The 18015-nt window shown below is 35.9% G+C and overlaps 1 protein-coding gene across 6 annotated transcripts in view; it reads right to left on the bottom strand.

Moving 5' to 3' along the window:
* CCDC91 (coiled-coil domain containing 91) overlaps positions 1-18015 on the bottom strand; it is a 147792-nt gene that overhangs the window by 121941 nt on the left and 7836 nt on the right. For all 6 annotated transcript variants that reach the window (XM_026868472.1, XM_026868467.1, XM_026868470.1 and 3 more), the window contains 2 exons: positions 1860-1902; positions 1672-1750 (listed from right to left, as the gene is read on the bottom strand). In XM_026868472.1, the coding sequence (XP_026724273.1) occupies positions 1672-1750; positions 1860-1889 (109 nt within the window). In that variant the 5' untranslated portion in view covers positions 1890-1902. The remainder of the gene's footprint in view (positions 1-1671; positions 1751-1859; positions 1903-18015) is intronic.

Genomic DNA, 18015 nt, shown 5'->3' on the forward strand with positions numbered 1-18015 from the left:
CCTTATTAGATTTAAATTAGACTTCATGAGATAGACACCACACAGTTATATTGGACTTAATTAAACACATTCAAATATGCTAATGAATTCAAGGACTATTTTTGAGTGACGGTCAAAATGACAAAATGAATAATAAAGTTACTTGCAAAAATATAGTTGCCTATTTGTTTTCCTTTATTTCAATGAGGAATTATCCTGGTTTCAGCTGGGATAGAGTTAATTTTCTTCCTAGTAGCTGGTACAGTGCTGAGTTTTGGATTTAGGATGAGAATAATCTTGATGACACACTGATGGTTTAGCTGTTGCTGAGAATCTTATACTAAGTCAAGGACTTTTCAGCTTCTCAAACTGCCCTGTCAGTGAGGAGGCTGGGGGTGCACAAGAAGCTGGGAGGGGACACAACCAGGATGGATCACCTGACGTGGCCAAGGGGACACCCCAAACCATATGACATAAAACTGGGGGGAGATTGCTAGGGGGTGACAGTCTGCAGCTCAGGGACTGGTTGGGCTTGGTCAGAGGGCGGTGAGCAATTGCCTTGTGCATCACTTGTTTTATATCTTCTTTTATCATTGTTATTATCTTCCCTTCCCTTTCTCTCCTATTAAACTGTTTTTATCTCAACCCACGAGTTTTACCTTTTTTTTTTTTATTTTCCCCCCCATCCCACTGCAGGGGAGTGAGTGAACAGCTGCGTGGTGTTTAGCTGCCTGCCAGGTTAAACAACAGCTAAATTATTCTGTAAGGCATGAAATCCAGTAGTGCTGGAAATAAATAAAAACATCTGAACAAGATTTATGGAGAACTCACATTGAGACAAATCCCGGTCTCACTTTAAAAACTACAATTAGTCTGCAGGTCTTATCCAGCATCATAATATAACAGGCAGAAATCTTTAGCTCCTGAGCAAAGAATAAAATGTGGGTTGGTTTTTTTCCTCTTAATGCTGCTAAAGTGATGTTTCTTTTTGTGAAAACAATGAAATCTAGACTAAATTCCCACAACAAAATGAACTGCCAATCAGTAACACCTCCTTAATCTCTTAGTTCTACTGATAAAGTATAATTATCCATTATCAATGAGCTTTTATTCATTTCTTAAAATCCAAACAGGCAACAGGCATTTCTATAAATTAATAAAAGTAGCTCCATAATGTTTCAGCTTCTGCTTGAGATAAAGGATATGGAATATGTTTTCTAACTTTAAAAACTGCTTAAGGAAAAAAAAAAAAAAAATCATACCTCTGCCTCCCCCAAAGCAACCATAAGACTTTACTACAGTCAAAGAAATTTCATGGAGGAAGGAACATATTCAAGCCCTATTTTTAAGTTTACTTTTTGCAGGTATTTCCATCATTTGCAACAGACCTTCCATCCTCAAAAGTAAGAACATCCTTTCAGTGAAGAAGTTCCATTTCTTCCCCCTATGAGATGGCAATCAGCCTTTGAACTGGATGAACTGTACTTCTCTTTTATTCCTCAAGGAAGTTTAACTTTGAGAAGCGCAGCTTCCCAAAATTATTGTTCAGGAACATTCTTATGCTACATTTTCACTGCTGCCTGCCCTTTTATTTGGTATAGTGTATATACTTTTCTGTGTACTAATATTTACAGTGAATACAGAAGGACAGTAACACATTATTAAGAATTTGTATAGTGATTTTATCAATACCTGTAGGAAAAGCTGCCCAAGCAATAGCAGGGGATGTAGTCTGCTTTTCACCATTTCCAAACTCATAACTCTCTGCTGCCTAGAAACATGAAAAAAAATCAGTTACATATCTTACAACATTATATAGTTTCTTGTAAAAATAGTTGAAAATAATTAAATTTCAAAATTAAGTCATCCAAATAACATACCTCAAATCCCCCAAAGTCATCGTCATCCATCTTTCAACTGGTCCTAGAATACAGCAGAAATCTCGATTTAAAAAACAAAACCACTAAATTGTTCTGTCCCCTTTACTGATAAAATAACGATTAAAACTTTGTAAAACCAAAGGTATGGCGTTAGTTTTAAAGGACAGACTTGGGTAAAACAATTCACTGTGGTCAAACTCTAAAAGCCCAGAAGTATGAAGTAATACATTGCTCTACACTGCAGGAAAATGGGTATATTTTATTGGCCAGACTCATAAGAGAAAGGTGATTTTATGGTCAGCTAGGAGTCAAAAGACAAAATGACTCATGTATTTGTACTTCAGTTACACGACAGGTGAGTAGAGACCTTCAATTGGATAAACTGCTACCTAACTCATCTATGTGCTCTATAACCTCATCACCTCCTCATTTAGAAATGAGTATTCAGTCATTCATCCATCTTCATTTCATCTCCACAGATTACCTGAAGTCTTCCTAATTTGCAAGTCCATCAAAAGATCAAGGGACCTAAGTAAGAACTTTTTCACACAGAGGATGCAAGAACCAGAACTGCAAGATCTCTCTTAAAATGCACTTTTTGTACTGATCAAGATAAATGAAAAAATTGAGTATTCAATGATGGAATTTGAATATCTTCAAGGGAAAAGATAAGCACTGCCCATCAAAACTGTCAAACATCTTTTGAAAGCAAGAATGTAGAAAAATCTTTCCAAGATAGAAAAACAGGAAGATGGTACTTTAAAGGCTTTATGTACTGCTCTCAAGTACAGCAGTCAAGTCCCCAGTACCTCAACAAATGGTACTGAAAACAGCAAATAACCCAGTCTGGATATAGATTTAACATTAAAAAAAAAAAAAAAAAAAAAAACTGGCCATCAGATTCCAAAATGAAGAATTTAATTAGTGAAGAGGCAATGAAGATGACCCAATTTAATGTAAACACGATCTACCATCTACTTTGTAGTTTTGTGTTTATGATTTAAAATATAAAAATATTTTCCATTGTTAAATTGCTTTTCCAAATCAGCACTGTGATTAAATCCAAAAAGATTTCCTGCTTTTCCCATCTCTTCTTAGCTGTCTGGCAACATCAGCACAAACTGCAACTCAGAAAAAGACTGTGGTGAATTTCTGGAAATTTTTCTGCTACCACAGAGGTCCTTCCCTAGGTTTCATGGAGGGGCTGATTTAGATTTTACAAACTGATCAGCATTTTTGAGTTGTAGCCCTGAATTCTGTGGCATTTTGATATATTTATAGTTAAACTGCAGTTCCCTTTACATAAATGCAGGATAAGTTACTCGGCTAATGAAAGTAACTCAAGATATACATGGCTGTTCAAAGAATGGTATTATATGTTTGGGTTTTGGGTTTGGTTTTTTTTTTTTAAATAAATCATTCTGATACATGAATGAAGGATGATCCAAAAAGACCTTTAGGGTCTTTATAGAATGTCAAAACATGTGTAAAGTTAATTGACTTCAGTTAAAAGAGACTATAGACTGGAGAAACTTTTATTACTGTGAAAGCACATGCCCAGAAACAGAAGCATTCAAAGGGTTTGGAGGAAATCTCCAAATTAAAATATCAGAATGTCAGAAGGGGACATTTTCAGTTTATATCCACTGCTGAAAATCAGTGGATATACTGATCTTCAGCAAGGGACACTACCAAGAAATACTTCAATTCAGACACACATCTTCCAAAGTTTAACAAATCAATTTCCAAGTTCTTATTGATTAATTTAGTTTAAATCAACACTATCACAGTATAAGCAGACAGATTTGGTTAAATTAAAGAAGAGTAGTGTCCAATATTCCCATGTGGTGTAAGAACTAAGGATCTTTGTAGGGACTGCAGGGGGCTTTGTTGGGTTTGTGTTGGTTGGGTTTTGTGCTGTTTGGGAGGTTTTTTTAAGAGAGAAAGAAGGTAGTTGGGTGTTTTTCTCATCCATTTTAACTTTAATCAGTCAAACACTCATTCCATTAACGGTCAGAGCTTTAATATGTAACTCAAAAAAATACGCACACACAAATGCTAGCAATGGACATTGTACAGGTAGAACGCCACTGCTGAAGCAAACAGCGACGTGCAAACTGAGAATGTTGACATATTCACGCTACCTACTATTAAACGTCACCCAGAAGACTGGTGATTTGTATAGGTACTGCAACATGCAGCATTCAAGCAGCAATCAGAGCCATCAGCTGGAGGAATTGAGGCTTTAGAAAGGCAAAGAGGTATTTTATCTTTACACTGTGTGTCACATCAACAGGTCCTACGGGCTGGACCCAAAGTTACTTCAAAGGCCCACAGCAGATTTCCTCCCTGAAGAGTAAGAGACTATTCTCATCATCAAGGAACTGGTTATGTCTCAACTGGAGAAAGTACACTCCCTGTTCAGCACTGTGTTTTAAAAACCCAAACCAGAACAAGTTCAGAGGAGTGTAACAGGAATTAAAGCAATTTTGGAAAAGCACATTAACATGGGAAGGCTTTTTTTAAAAATAATTTTAAAAGGCAAACAAAATTATCTATAAAATATGAAAAATTATGTTCTAAGAAGTGATTAACTACTTTCATTTATCCTCAAATGCAGCACTGACATAAGGCAGTAAAGGACAAAATTCTCTGTAGGCAAGACCTGTGTTGAATACTAGTGAGGATTTCCAGGAAGGCAACATAAACCCCTACAAGAAAATTCCTAAGAACTTATGTATACATAGAACAGAAGTAACTTCTGATAAAGGATGAAGGGCAGGAAAAAAAAAAAAGTGAAGAGCAACCTGCTGTTATTGAATCCACCATCTTTGTTACTACATTTCATATACACTTTTCATCAGCCTGGTAATGATCACAAGACTCTTTTGACCTAAGATTACCTTACTCCACAAGTTAACACAGACATTTCATGGCTGTAACTGCATGATTAATCTATGAATTATTCCACACATCATTTAAATGGAATAAAAGAGAAACAGACTCCAAGCAAGTCTCAGTAGTATCAACAGTGTTTTCATGCCTAACTGCTAATCCTCCAATTTCCAGTTCTTCAGAGATCCCACAGGAATTCTAGGCTAAGTGATTCTCAACCAGCTAGGAAGGACTGTTTGCTATTTGTCTATGAAAAAATATATATTCATACAAGCATACAAGTACATGCACCTCTGTTTTCAAAGACAAAGCTTTTAGTCCATCAAAAAAAAAAAAATCCCAATTTGTTTACATGCTTTGTTTCCTGTAGGGAAAAAAAAAATAAATTCCAATTTGTTTACATGCTTTGTTTCCTGTAGGAAAAAAAAAAAAAATCAAACGAAACGGGCAAACTTAGCATGTATCATGAGCAAGCAGAGAGCAATAGGATAGAAAGCACGGATTCATTCCTAGAGGGATGCTGACTTCAAAAACTCAAAGGCTGAGGTGTTCTTTAAGAGAGTGTTAGTGCAAGAGCTCTTATTAGGAGATATCTTTCCAAAAAGATGTTTCTTCTTGCACAAAAAAAAGAAAAGCATGCTTTCTGCAAGGAGAAGGGAACAGGGCCTCGCCAATGTTTTAAGAACGGTTTAGAAAAAAAAAATTAATCAAGCCTATTTTTAGCTAGGAGTCTTTTATAGCCCTCAGAAGTACACATGCATCTTGCTCTAAAAAAAACCTTCTGAATAATTCATTATAAACCTAACTGATAACAATGTTGAAAATATGGCTAAATACACAATTTCCCAATTCTGCCCCTTATTCTGGTGATGGAAATGTATTTCTGCTATAAACAAACAGCAGAACTAGCCTAATCCCTCACACAGAACTGCAATAATTTTGGGAGCAGCATTTGTTAATCAATCTATTCCAAGATGGGTAATCTGACTTTTCTGTCCTCACAGACTAGAAACATTATTTGTGGCACCGGAATAGGAAAGAATACATTAAGTGCTGACAATCTGCAGAAGGATTTAAAAAATAACAAAAAAAAAAAAAAAAAAAAAAAAGAAACAACCCACACAGTCTTACCATGACTAAATGTGGTCTCCTAAAATATGCCTGATACTGGAATTAAGTAACTGTAAAATTGGGCAACAAGAAGTCAACCTCAAAATTACAGATTCATAGAAATTATGGTTGGAAAAGACACAGTAGGTCATCCAGCCCAGGCCATTTCCAAAACATTACAGTTCTCAAGACGGTCGTGTCCTAAAAGGCTTAAGAAGTTCTCCAGTCACACTCCTGCAAAAAGTAGGAAACTTTTCATGGATCACAAGTATGTAAACCACTGCCACTTTCAGTAGATTTTATCGAGACGTTTGTGTTCAGCAAAATAATAATTTAGGCCAGAATTCAGACCAGCAGGTCATACAATCCACGCTCCTGCTCAAAGAGGGGTCAACACCGCATTCAGGTCAGGTTGCTTAAGACTTCCTTCTCTACGACGGATAGCAACGCATGATGAATATATTCAGACACACACACAGACAGCTGTGCACATCCGAGATGCTCACAAGCCTTCCGACAGAAAACACAGTCACCAAAGCCTGACCGTCAGCTTAACACGGGTCATGAGAACTCTGTGAAACGCACTTACCTAACAGCCAAAATCATGGGTTTATATACAGGAAGATCAGGAGCCATTCACAAGGAATAAGACAGAAAGATGTAAGCTGGGAAAAAAAGCTCATCTTCCCCACTTTTAACTGTTAGGAGGAAAAGGAATGTTGTAAACCCACCAGAAATCCCAGTACTCTTCATATCCAAAAGGAAAAAGTGGTAGAGAGACCAATCAAGGAATTAAGAAGGATTCTTCGTTCACTTAAAAATCTACCCCTGGTTAAATCAGAATTCCAATTAATCAAATCCTGATCTATATTGCTTGATAAAACAAATATAAGCTTGCCTCAGTAATAAAGACAATTAATTCTGCCAAGCCCATTCAACTAGATGATAAATTAGCTGGTCTGTAATTTTGAGCAAGTAGTTAACTTACTTGCTGAATTTTGTACATTTGAAAGGAACATCTTACAGAGCATATTGCTGTTTGTTTTGTCAGAACAGTATGCGTGGAGCTGGCTGAGGGTGGGGCTGCTGCATTTGGATTTCTGGCAAACACTGGCGGTGGTTAACCCCTACCTATGACAACGTATCGGTTTTACTTGCTTACTAAATGACTCATTCAACGTGTTCAATCTAGGACAGGCTTATTTGCTGTTTCTTTACCGGACATAACATAGACTGCATTATCGGAATAATAAATCTTTGGCCAAAACTTAAGGCTCCAAAAAGCCTATCCAGAATAAGTAGAAGACTTAAAAAAAAAAAAAACAAAAAAAACACCAAACAAACAAAAAAAAAATCAAAAAGTAGCCATTTACAAATCATATATCATGTCAATGCCTTTTTGATAAAGAGAACAGATGATACATTTCTTTATCACAAACTTTCTAACCAGCTCACATGCACTTTTCCTGATGGCTCTTCTGTCAAAACTCCAAGCACCCCTTAGCAATTTTAAAACAGGAACCAACTTTTTTCTTTTTACCCACCTGATACAGACTTTCCTCCTGATCTACACCAATTCCAGCTGCAGGATAAGCACTTGCCATCTTAACAACTTACAGTAGCTATGTCATTAATTAGAAATTTTTAATTATAGAATACACATATCCCAAAGGATACAATAGCCCAAGAAAGACCAGAATACCACTGTACAGCATAAGAGAAACTAACATTAATTTAAAGCATCTGTAAAATTTTCTAAAATAAAAAATAAAACTTATATTTCTCACTTCACTCCTGCTTGAGATCTCAGCACTAAAAGTATCATGTTTAATAATAACTTTGACTATAAACAGAGGAATCCTTTTCCTTTATTATAGCCAAGAATTCAGTGGCATGAAAAACAATATAAACATTACTGAAGACCACTGTCAAAACAAAAATTAAACAATATCTGCTGGCAGAATTTTTTAAATTTTTTTTTGAGATTCAGGAATTCTAACTTTCCTTCCTAACAGTAAAAGCTAAATTCTTCTAGCATATGTCAGGTATCAATTTCTAGAAATGGTAGCTGTAATGAGATACTGAAATGTAGGTGATTTTTCTTTCTTTTTTCTTCAAAAAGGATGAAACAATATGATGCAGTAATTCTCAATCCTTCAAATCAATGGAGAATTCAATCCTTTTAGTGTTTTATTTTTGTAACTTTCAATTCTGTAATTTGCCTCACAGAAATATCTTGTTTGCAATGAAAAGCTCCTGCAAACTTTTTTTTTTTTTCCTTATTAAAGCAGCTGACTCTACAGTAAAATTGAATAGATGAATGGAAAAATTTCCTACAAAGATAGCATGATCCATGTGGTTAACATTCACTTAGTGGTTTGCTATTTAATGAATAGACTTCACAGTCTTGTTGCAGAAAAAAAAAAAAAAAAAGAATATTCTATATTGGTTTTAACGGGAAAGCTCTTAACAGCTCCTAAATTCTGCATTAAATTTTCAGTATTTACCATCTGTATCTAACAAGGAAAGTATACAACTGAGCAGGGGCTAACATCACAAGACCGTAAGGACATAAGAGGGAAATTAGGACTGTCTGAATTTTGAAAATTAGACTGCATTAGTAATTACAATAAACACAATTTTTTAAAAAGTATCTTGGAAGTAACAAAACTAAAACAAGACTTCCCTAAGAAATTATGGGTTTGTGCCAAAAATATAATAAATCGGTTATATAAGAAGAAATTAGGTGAAATATTTCTTCAGCGATGAAATTCTTGAACTTGAAATTCTTCAATTAAGAAATACGCTACTTTGAGTGCTCATTAATGAATCTTGGATAAGCTATAATTTTTTAATGAGATATCTATAAGACTTCTGGATAGAACCAAAGGTAAACATTAGGAAGACCTTTTAAGAAGAAATAGAAATAGAAGTAGTTTATTTCACAGAATGAAATCCTAAATAAACTGGGAAATTCAATTAAGCTTTCTACTTTTAGAAAGGTAAGAGGCTTTTATTGTTCTCAATTTTCGGTTTGGGTTGTTTTGGAGTTTTAAGTAATTTTTAACCACAATGCAAGGCAGACACAGATTCAAACTTCTAAGAAAAAGGAGAAAATTAACTACTTTGGAAAGTATCATTTAATATTAGTCAAACCAATGAACTGTTGCCAAATGCATACAGCATCCCCATCTCTATATAAAGAGGTGCAAACTTTGATGTCATGCTATATTAAAAAAAAAGGCGCCTTCTTTTCATAAGTAGAACCTCTAAATCCCTGTAGATATACAAACTTATGTCTGCCTGTGTAAGCCAGTTGTTAAAGAAATAGATGAGGGGACTGAGCACCTGTAACATCTAAGAAGCAAGGCTGAGACAAACAACTATTTCCCTTCTTCAACTACCTTTTTACTTTTCAATCGAACAGACAATACGACCCATACAAAGTTGTTCAAGGGCTGAATGCCATACCCCTATCCTGAGAGAGTGAAAATCAGGCATCATCAAAACGTCAATGTTCTCCACCATCTTACAGTGTGTATTTAGTCATCCAATGGGACATGTAGGAAATCACCACCAGCTCCATAATGAAAGGCACAACAACATGGCCATTAGCACCTGGATTTCAACACACAAGAGAAGCATGTCCTATCATATATTAAAGGAAGAGACTTCGAGGTTATGGGGAAAATAGAAAAAAAGATGACAACACAGAATAATTTTCTCCTGGGAAGTAAGGTTGGTTCATTTCAATCCCAGTACCTGCTTAATAAACAGTTACTAAATAAAATACCTTTTTAATATAATAATGATAATAATAATAATAATAATAATAATAATAATAATAATAATAATAATAATAATAATAATAATAAACAAACAACCCAAAGCAAGCAGATGCAAATCACCACCTGTTCTAGAATCATAAAATCATTCAAGTTGGAAAAGACCCTTCAGTTGATCAAGTCCAACCCTCAGCCCGACTCTACGAAGTTCTCCTCTACACCACATCCCCCAACAGCTCATCCAAACGGCCCTTAAACACCCCCAGGGATGGGGACTCCCCCCCCTCCCTGGGCAGCACACTTGTGACTGGCCACAACTACTACAGTAGTAGTTGCTCCTACTGCAATTGATTCAACTGAAATCTATGGGTTCAGTCTGGAGAAGAGGAGGCTGAGGGGAGACCTCCTGGCCCTCGGCAACTCCCTGCCAGGAAGGGGCAGAGAGGGGGGATGAGTCTCTGGAGCCAAGGCCCCAGCGCCAGGCCCCGAGGGAATGGCCTCAAGCTGCCCAGGGCAGGGTCAGGCTGGCTCTGAGGAAGGATTTCTGTGCAGAAGGGGCTGTTGGGCGTTGGAATGGGCTGCCCAGGGCAGGGGGGGAGTCCCCGGGATCCCTGGAGGGGTTGAAGAGTCGGGCTGAGCCAGCGCTGAGGGATCTGGGGGAGGTGGGAACGGTCAGGGCGAGGGTCATGGTTGGGCTGGAGGAGCCTCAAGGGATTTTCCAGCCTCGATGATTCTGTGATTCTGTAAATTTTTAAGAAAACTATGAGTCTGTCCCTTTTTAACCAATTCTAATAACAGCCCAAATAAACCAATACAATTGAATATATTCAAGTAGCCATGGAATAAATTCAGTTTGGAAAGCATCTTAGAAGGACACCTGATGCAACTCCACTTGAAAGCAAGGCCACCTGAGACACTGTATCAGGCTGTTCAAGGCCACATACAATCAAGTTTAGAATACTTGCAAGGACTCCGGTCTAACAAGGCAACAGCAGTCAAATACTAGAGCAGATACCCAGAGAATTTTCTTTTCCTGTTCACCTTTGTCATTCATTTATCATTCATTTATACTGAAGTCTTCAGAAATTCCAATACATAGAGATGAGAACAGCACATTAAGAAATGTGACAATGAAAGTCAAAGATTGATTTACACAAATTAGAATATGTAAAATAAAAGTCAATAGCTAACATTTTTCTATCAATTCCTACAGTGAATTTAAGAATTAAAAAAAAAAAAACACACAAAAAACCCACAAACAAACAAAACCGCAAACCAAGCCACAAACAAACCACAACCCATCCCCCAAAAAACAACCAGCAATACAATTTTTTTTACCACCTAGTTCTTTTCTCAGGAGACACCCCAGGATCAAAAGATTCAGATTCTGTAAGCACAGAAGAGTCTATATCCTATGATATGTATTTCATACCCAGCTTCACGAGTCATTCTGAAATAACACTACTTACATGTAACAGTGCTGTATAGAATAAAACAGTAGCAGCAAAAACTCGCATTTGTATCAGTTTACCACCACAAGAACATCTTATGCGATCTGCAAGACTTCTGTCTTCCCCACATTTATTTAAATAAGCATTTTTAGAAGAAAAACAAAGCACAGCATATTATTACACAACAATATACTTTTTGTATAGGTCATAAGGGTGACACAATGTAACAACTTCATAAAATCACAAACAAAACTTTTTAGCTAGACATAGTCCTTATTAAATTAAAATAAAAATACTCTCTACAAATCATATTCTCATCTGAAAGATACTGAGCTCATATGGCCAAAAATCTCTGAAATTCTACAAAAATAGGGATTAAGATAATCTGCAAAACCAATTCCACAAAAAAAAAAATTGTTTTAGAACTTGTGGGTCCTCTTCTTCAGCATCAACACTTGGCTGCTTTTAAACAGTGCTTAAAGCAGGAAAAAGTGCAAATGCCAAGTCCATTTCATTTCCCTAGACCAGACACAGATTCACAGAAACGAGAGTTCCACCACTACCCACAAGAAAAGGGGCTCTGATACCTCCTACAAAGAAGGCAGGTACTTGTTTTCAAATCCACCGAAAACACGGGAGAGAAAAAAAAAACACCACAGCCTTGTGTGGAAAACACATTCAAGAACTGGCAATTCCTCAGATATGCTCTAGAAAAAAACCTGACATCAGAATAATACCTACACCATGTTCTGTGAAATCAGATCTCTGAAAATCTATTAAGAAACTTATTTGTAAAAGGTATGGTGCACTGAAGTAATTTAGAATGGTATTCTGTGAGTGACAAAGAAGGAAAGGATATAGACTGTGAGCAAAAGAAATTACTAGTGGGGAAAAAAGGTGTAATGCGAGATATAAACTGCCTTTCACTCATTGTGCTTGAACTCTACACATAGGTAAGATCACCAAAAACGGGGTGTGCATTAAGTATAGGAAAGAACGAATAGAAACTGCGAGAGACATGCTTTCTCCTAGATCAATAAAAAGGTGTGAACCCTAAGCCAAGGTCTAAAATACTACTCTGCTTGTGATTCAGCAATAATTGCTGAGGTTGACTTCAGAGTATTTCCTGAGGTAGAGATCTACCACATGCATGTACCGTTTTTGTCTCCATACCAGACCACAACCCATGGACCACATGGGGATTCCATGTGTAACCATAAGTACTCAAGAGGATAGCATCATCCAGAAGAAAAGACTTTCCAAGTATCTCAGTGGTACTTTTAGCACATATTTTCATTTAAAAGGCTGAAGAGAGAAAAGTTCTCTATACTTTGGCTTCCAAATATCTCAAGTCACTGAGATCTATCTATGGTCAGGGAAAAAACAAAAACAAAAACAACCTCTAAAAAAACAAACACGGATTTCATTCCAGAAGGTTACCTATTCACATGAGTAATTATACTAACACGGTAATTCTTGACTGAGAATCTTTTTTACATTTATTTTAAAATTTTGTATAACCTCCAAGACCTTTGTTAAACTGGAAGTAAATGCCATGCCCTTGGAAATAAATGGATGCCTAACACACTCATCCTCAAGTATAGAAGTACCATGCTTGTAGAATACATGTACAAGAACAAAATAGCAACAAGCTGCAGTGGACAGTTATTTCTATATGTATATAGTGAACTTGTATGTAATGAACTTGTATATAATATACGTGAAAATTCATGGAATTATTTAAGTTGACAAGGACCTTATATATTCACAGAGCTTAACAGCTTCTGAAATCTGAAACCAGCACTGTTTAAAGAGAACTACTGAAATTTATCCAAAAATTACTATCCAGAAGTGATCCCTTCTGGCAAGACTGAAAAAACAGGCAGAACATTGAGGTTCCAAAGAGTAAACTATGTGTAGACTGATATCTTTTAACTACGTTAATTACTGAGCAATTACATTCTCTTTAGTCAGCAAAATTCCCAACGAAGACAGGTTTGGCTTGACTAAAGTCAGCAAGAAAAAGCTTGAATATTTGAACAATAACCATTAATACCCTATACTTACACTCAATAATAATCAAAAAACCAATGCATTTAACAATTAAAAGTTTCAGGTAATTACTGTAATTTTCTGTAGAGTCTATAAGAAATAAATTTATGAGACCAGACAATTTCAGTTAATCCAGTCATTTTCTAAAATATCAGATTGTTAAAAACGTATTAACAGAAGAATCACAAGTGTTTTCCGTCACTGATTATGTACATTAGGCTATTTCTATAATCAAACCACCCCCTTCACAGGAAAAATATTGCTGAGTGCACAACTTACATGGAAAATCATCGTCATCAAACTCACTAAATAAGAAAATTCTTTTTTCAATCCAAAATAATTTTAAGAAATTCAAGCCTAGTGCATTTATGAGAGCAGCTCAGAACGCAGCCTGTCCGCCTGTCACCAGGGTGCTGAAGAAGAGGTGCAGTCTGCCAGAAGAGTATAACCAAACTCTCAAACTCTTTGTCTTCTTTCACCTTTCCCTCACTTTTTTATTTACCATGTGGCTCTATAATTCACACCTAATGGCAGAACCAGGATTAGATTAATAAGCAAGAACTACACAGCAGCCCCTGCTGTAACAAAGATACTGCCAGCGTTCTTGTCTTCATCAGTTTTGCCAACCCCAGATGTTCCACAGTCATTTATAATTTAATCAGCTTAAATACATTATTCCATGGGATCCAATGCCGACATACAATTCAATATTTAAAAGTTTTTTAAGATTAAAACCTCTTATTATCTAGACTTCTAAACTAGACACTGTAATCAGGTCACAGTGTATTTTATAAGGAAATTTGAGGAAATTCGAAAAATGTAAGCATAGCTATGAGGAATTTTGAACAATTTAAGCATAGCTGCTACCAAAAAACAACCATCTGAAACAAAAAATGTGTTATGTTATTGCAACAACTATAAATTTTTTCTTTTTTTTTTTAAAGAACAATGATTCAGGTATGTTGGATAATCACTTCATTTCCGAGTGTGTGTTTTACATATACTGTGTAGATCAGCGGTAATAAAAAGTGAGTTAAATTGTTTTATATCACTATTTTTGAGCATTCTTGTCACTCAGTATTCTTAACTTTTCTATGCACCCATGTTACTAAAACATGTCTTTAATACAGTTCACAATAACTGGATAAATTAACTTCTTAAACACACTCTGGAATACGTTAAGGCAATCTAGGAGGTCAGTATTTTTATCCCTGTAAAAACATATTGAAACCTTTCACTGATAAGTTTATTTTCTAACAGTATTACCTTGGCCCCTTGCAAACGCTTGACAAAGGTGGTTTACTTCTAAAAGAGTGCACTGAAAGTATTAAGGATTTATATTACATATTTTCTGTTTGCTATAATTAAAAAAAAACCCAAACAACTCGTAACTTTGCACGTATCACTGGGGCAACATATACATGTCTGTGTGTATGTGTAGAGTGCACACTTATTTTCAGATAGTAAAACAAAAAAGATCTATGTATACCAAAGTCTTGAGGGCACACAGTCAATTTAAATTTAATAGTATCCAAAAGTAAATACAATTTGTGACTATTTTTGAAATTTTCAAGCACATCAATTTCTGTCTCTTCTCCTTTTAGAGAAAATACATTTTTTAAACCAATATTGCTCTTTCAACCCCAATAAAAGGCAAGTCAGGCCCCTTCATTAATATTAAAGGCAGATTATGCATGTATTTATAAGGATAACTCCACCAAATCTCACTACCTTCAATATCAATGTAGTTAAATAACTGTCACACACTTTTTAAGCACTCATTTACTAGAAAAAAAGTACTCACAAAAATCCTAAAGCAGAAACTATTTTTTTATCTTCTAATAATGAAATTAATCTGATTCTGGAGTATCATTATCTCTCTTTATCATTCATCATACAGTAATTAATATTAAATTTCTGTATGAATCGTTTTTAAGAGGACTGGAACTTTTAAACAAAAGTGGGTTTAAATTTGGTTTCTGAGACCCTTTCCACATTTTATCGTTACCACACATTAGTGTTAATCAGGTGTGCCTTGTCCAGGAAAACAAACAAAAAAAAAAGTAAAACAAACTGTTTAAATTTTCCCATGTAACAGATAGAAACATGAGAAAAACTTGAGAACTCACCAGCAGAACAGATCACAGGCCACAATATTTCACAAGAAAACTAGAATTTCAAACTAAGCATAACTTTTCTTCAATCTATAGTTTATCAGGCCAAGATACTGACTTTCCCTCCAGCAGCTGATAAACTAAAAGCAAGTCAGCCAAGGAATATATTTCACATGGAAAACCCTTTAGAAGCTCTGCATTATTACAGAAGTTGCACGCCTTAGCGGTTCTTTACTGTATTTTATTACAAGCTAACAGAACTGCAGAATCTAGAACACGTACAGAAAGCACTATAAGCAACAAATATTTTCATGGCACTAGATGACAGGTTTTAAACAGAACAAACTCTGTAAATAATATTTTCCTAATTACTTTTTTTTTTTATATACACTTATTGGCCTTCCCAATCCTATGAAGACTTCAACTGTAATTAAAATAAGGGAAGACTGTTTCTTTCTCATTCTTCTCCTTACAACTTACTGTGTTCAAAACTAACTCACAGCCAAATAACTCTTGTGATTAAAACTGGCAGCATTAGCAACACCACCTTCTCATTTACCAAACAATCAATTCTGCGCAAGAAATTACACTGTAGCGAAACCCAAAGCAAATACAAAGTAGTCTGAGGACTTCTTTGGCTCTGAAACATTTGAAAACAAACCATTCCATAGGACCTCTAATGGAAAGCAGGGTTTTTTTCTGAAATATTAACAGAAAAGCACAGCCAGTGCTATTTTCCTTTGTATAAAAAGCTACCTTTTTGCTGGCCTGCTAGAGAAAAGAATTGAGTAGCAATGAATAAGTATTATTTTCATGTCCCCTAATTGAAGTTCAAATTAGTTTGGTCCCTCGAGTATCTACAACCCAGAATTACAAAGCCATTTCCAAACCTTTGGAAGTTTGGTATTTTGAACCTTCAAATTTTACCTGCAGCCTGTCTCAATTAATCAGTGTCGTCTGTTACTGTTATTACCTACTCTAAGTAGTTGGACTAGATGATCTTCAAGGTCTTTTCCAACCTAGATGCTTCTGTGTGTGATGCTCTCACAGATAATACTTAATTTAACATCCAAATTCACTTACTTCTCTGATCTAGATGGTACTCTGCATCTAAATTTCACCAACTATTAAACCAAGGGATGTCTTCTAGCAAACATAATCGGAACTGTTCATCTCTTCAACACCTAAAAAATTTAATATCACTCGGTAACAGTGTCTTCTAAATACCAGACAGGTTTCTTGTAGCAAGGCACGGCTTTCATATGCCCCTCAATGGGCTGTGATCAGACACCAACACCTGTAGGAAGCAGATGGTAAAGCATGAGACACAGTAACTCAAATTAGTTAACACTGTTCTTCACAGCCCATACACCGCAGATATTATTACAGCAGAAGCATATCAAAACAGCAACCTTTTAGTCCCTTCCTCTACTGCAGGGGACAGGAGTCAGAAAAATATTACCCATATATTCAGCCTGAATACACAGAACTAAGAACGGAAAATAAGTTTACTCCCTGGACAAACTGCTCAAGGGAGAAAAGCATGAGAAAAAAAGGTTGTAACTGCAGCACTGATATTACCTGTTGACCAATATCCTCTGTCCAGGCTTAACCGCAGCCTGGCTTAGCACAGACACACATTAACTACAGGCATTGACAGTCCATGCACAAACCATGAGGAAACTGCCGTAGAGAAATATAATATGTACACAAATGTGTTAGATGAACCACTCAGATTTTTCTTATGTCATCCCTCCCTACCCCAGCTTAGGTCAATAGTTATCTATTTTTACCATATGCAGTTTTATTTTATTTTCCTAACAGGTCTATTACCTGTCAATGAATTTAGATTCCTAGGTTTTACCCATTATAGCCAAAATTATATGCAGGGGATTAGGCTAGTTTTCTGACAGCTCCTTTTCCCCTAACTTTACACCCCAGTAAAAAAAATAGAAATCTAAACAATGTAGCAGTGGAACAAAGATCGGTTTTATCTTGAATTATTTCACTTGAATATAATCCCCAGGGAAGAAAACAAAAAATTGCTTATGGAATTCTAACTTTAAGCTTGTAACACACTGTTATAGAGAATCCCTTCATAATCTTGTATATTGAGTTCAAGTTCTTTTTGAGTTGCTGCAATGCGTTGTTGTTTGTTTCTGTTTCTCAGATGAAGTGGATTTGCTTGTTTGTATTTTTAAATGTTCAACCACTTTCAGGGCTAGGTTAAGCAACCTGTCTTGCTCTGCATTTAAATGGAGTAGGAGATTATGTTCACTTTTCACAACTGGGTTAATAGAGTAGCCAAGCATTAACCAAAACTGAATGCTGCTGCTTAGAGAGTAGAAAGGCATAAAACACATTTCAAAGGGGCACAAATTGTACCACTGTTTTTTCTGTTCAGAGAAGTCTATGCAATGTATTTCTTCCCTCACTTCTTGTTTGAGGATGCAGGACCTTTATCTTACTGGGGGGAAAAAAAAAAAAAAAAAAAAATCAAAAACCCCACATCATCTTCCTTTTCTTAGAATATAAAAGCAACTGAAACTGCTAACAAAGTCCTACATCAGGTGTGCCTGGAGTTTTTCCACCAAAAATACACACAAAAGACATTAAAATACAAAGTCTTAGTCCCAGCTGCTATATCACTTCTGCCCAGCTAAACGTGTACCCAACTCTGACATCTTGGCCATCAGTCAGTGACTACACTAAACAACACACATACACATACCCACCTGTCTCTTATACA

Source organism: Athene cunicularia, assembly GCF_003259725.1.
Source record: "Athene cunicularia isolate RWA chromosome 1 unlocalized genomic scaffold, athCun1 chr1_part2, whole genome shotgun sequence".
Taxonomy (NCBI): Eukaryota; Metazoa; Chordata; class Aves; order Strigiformes; family Strigidae; genus Athene; species Athene cunicularia.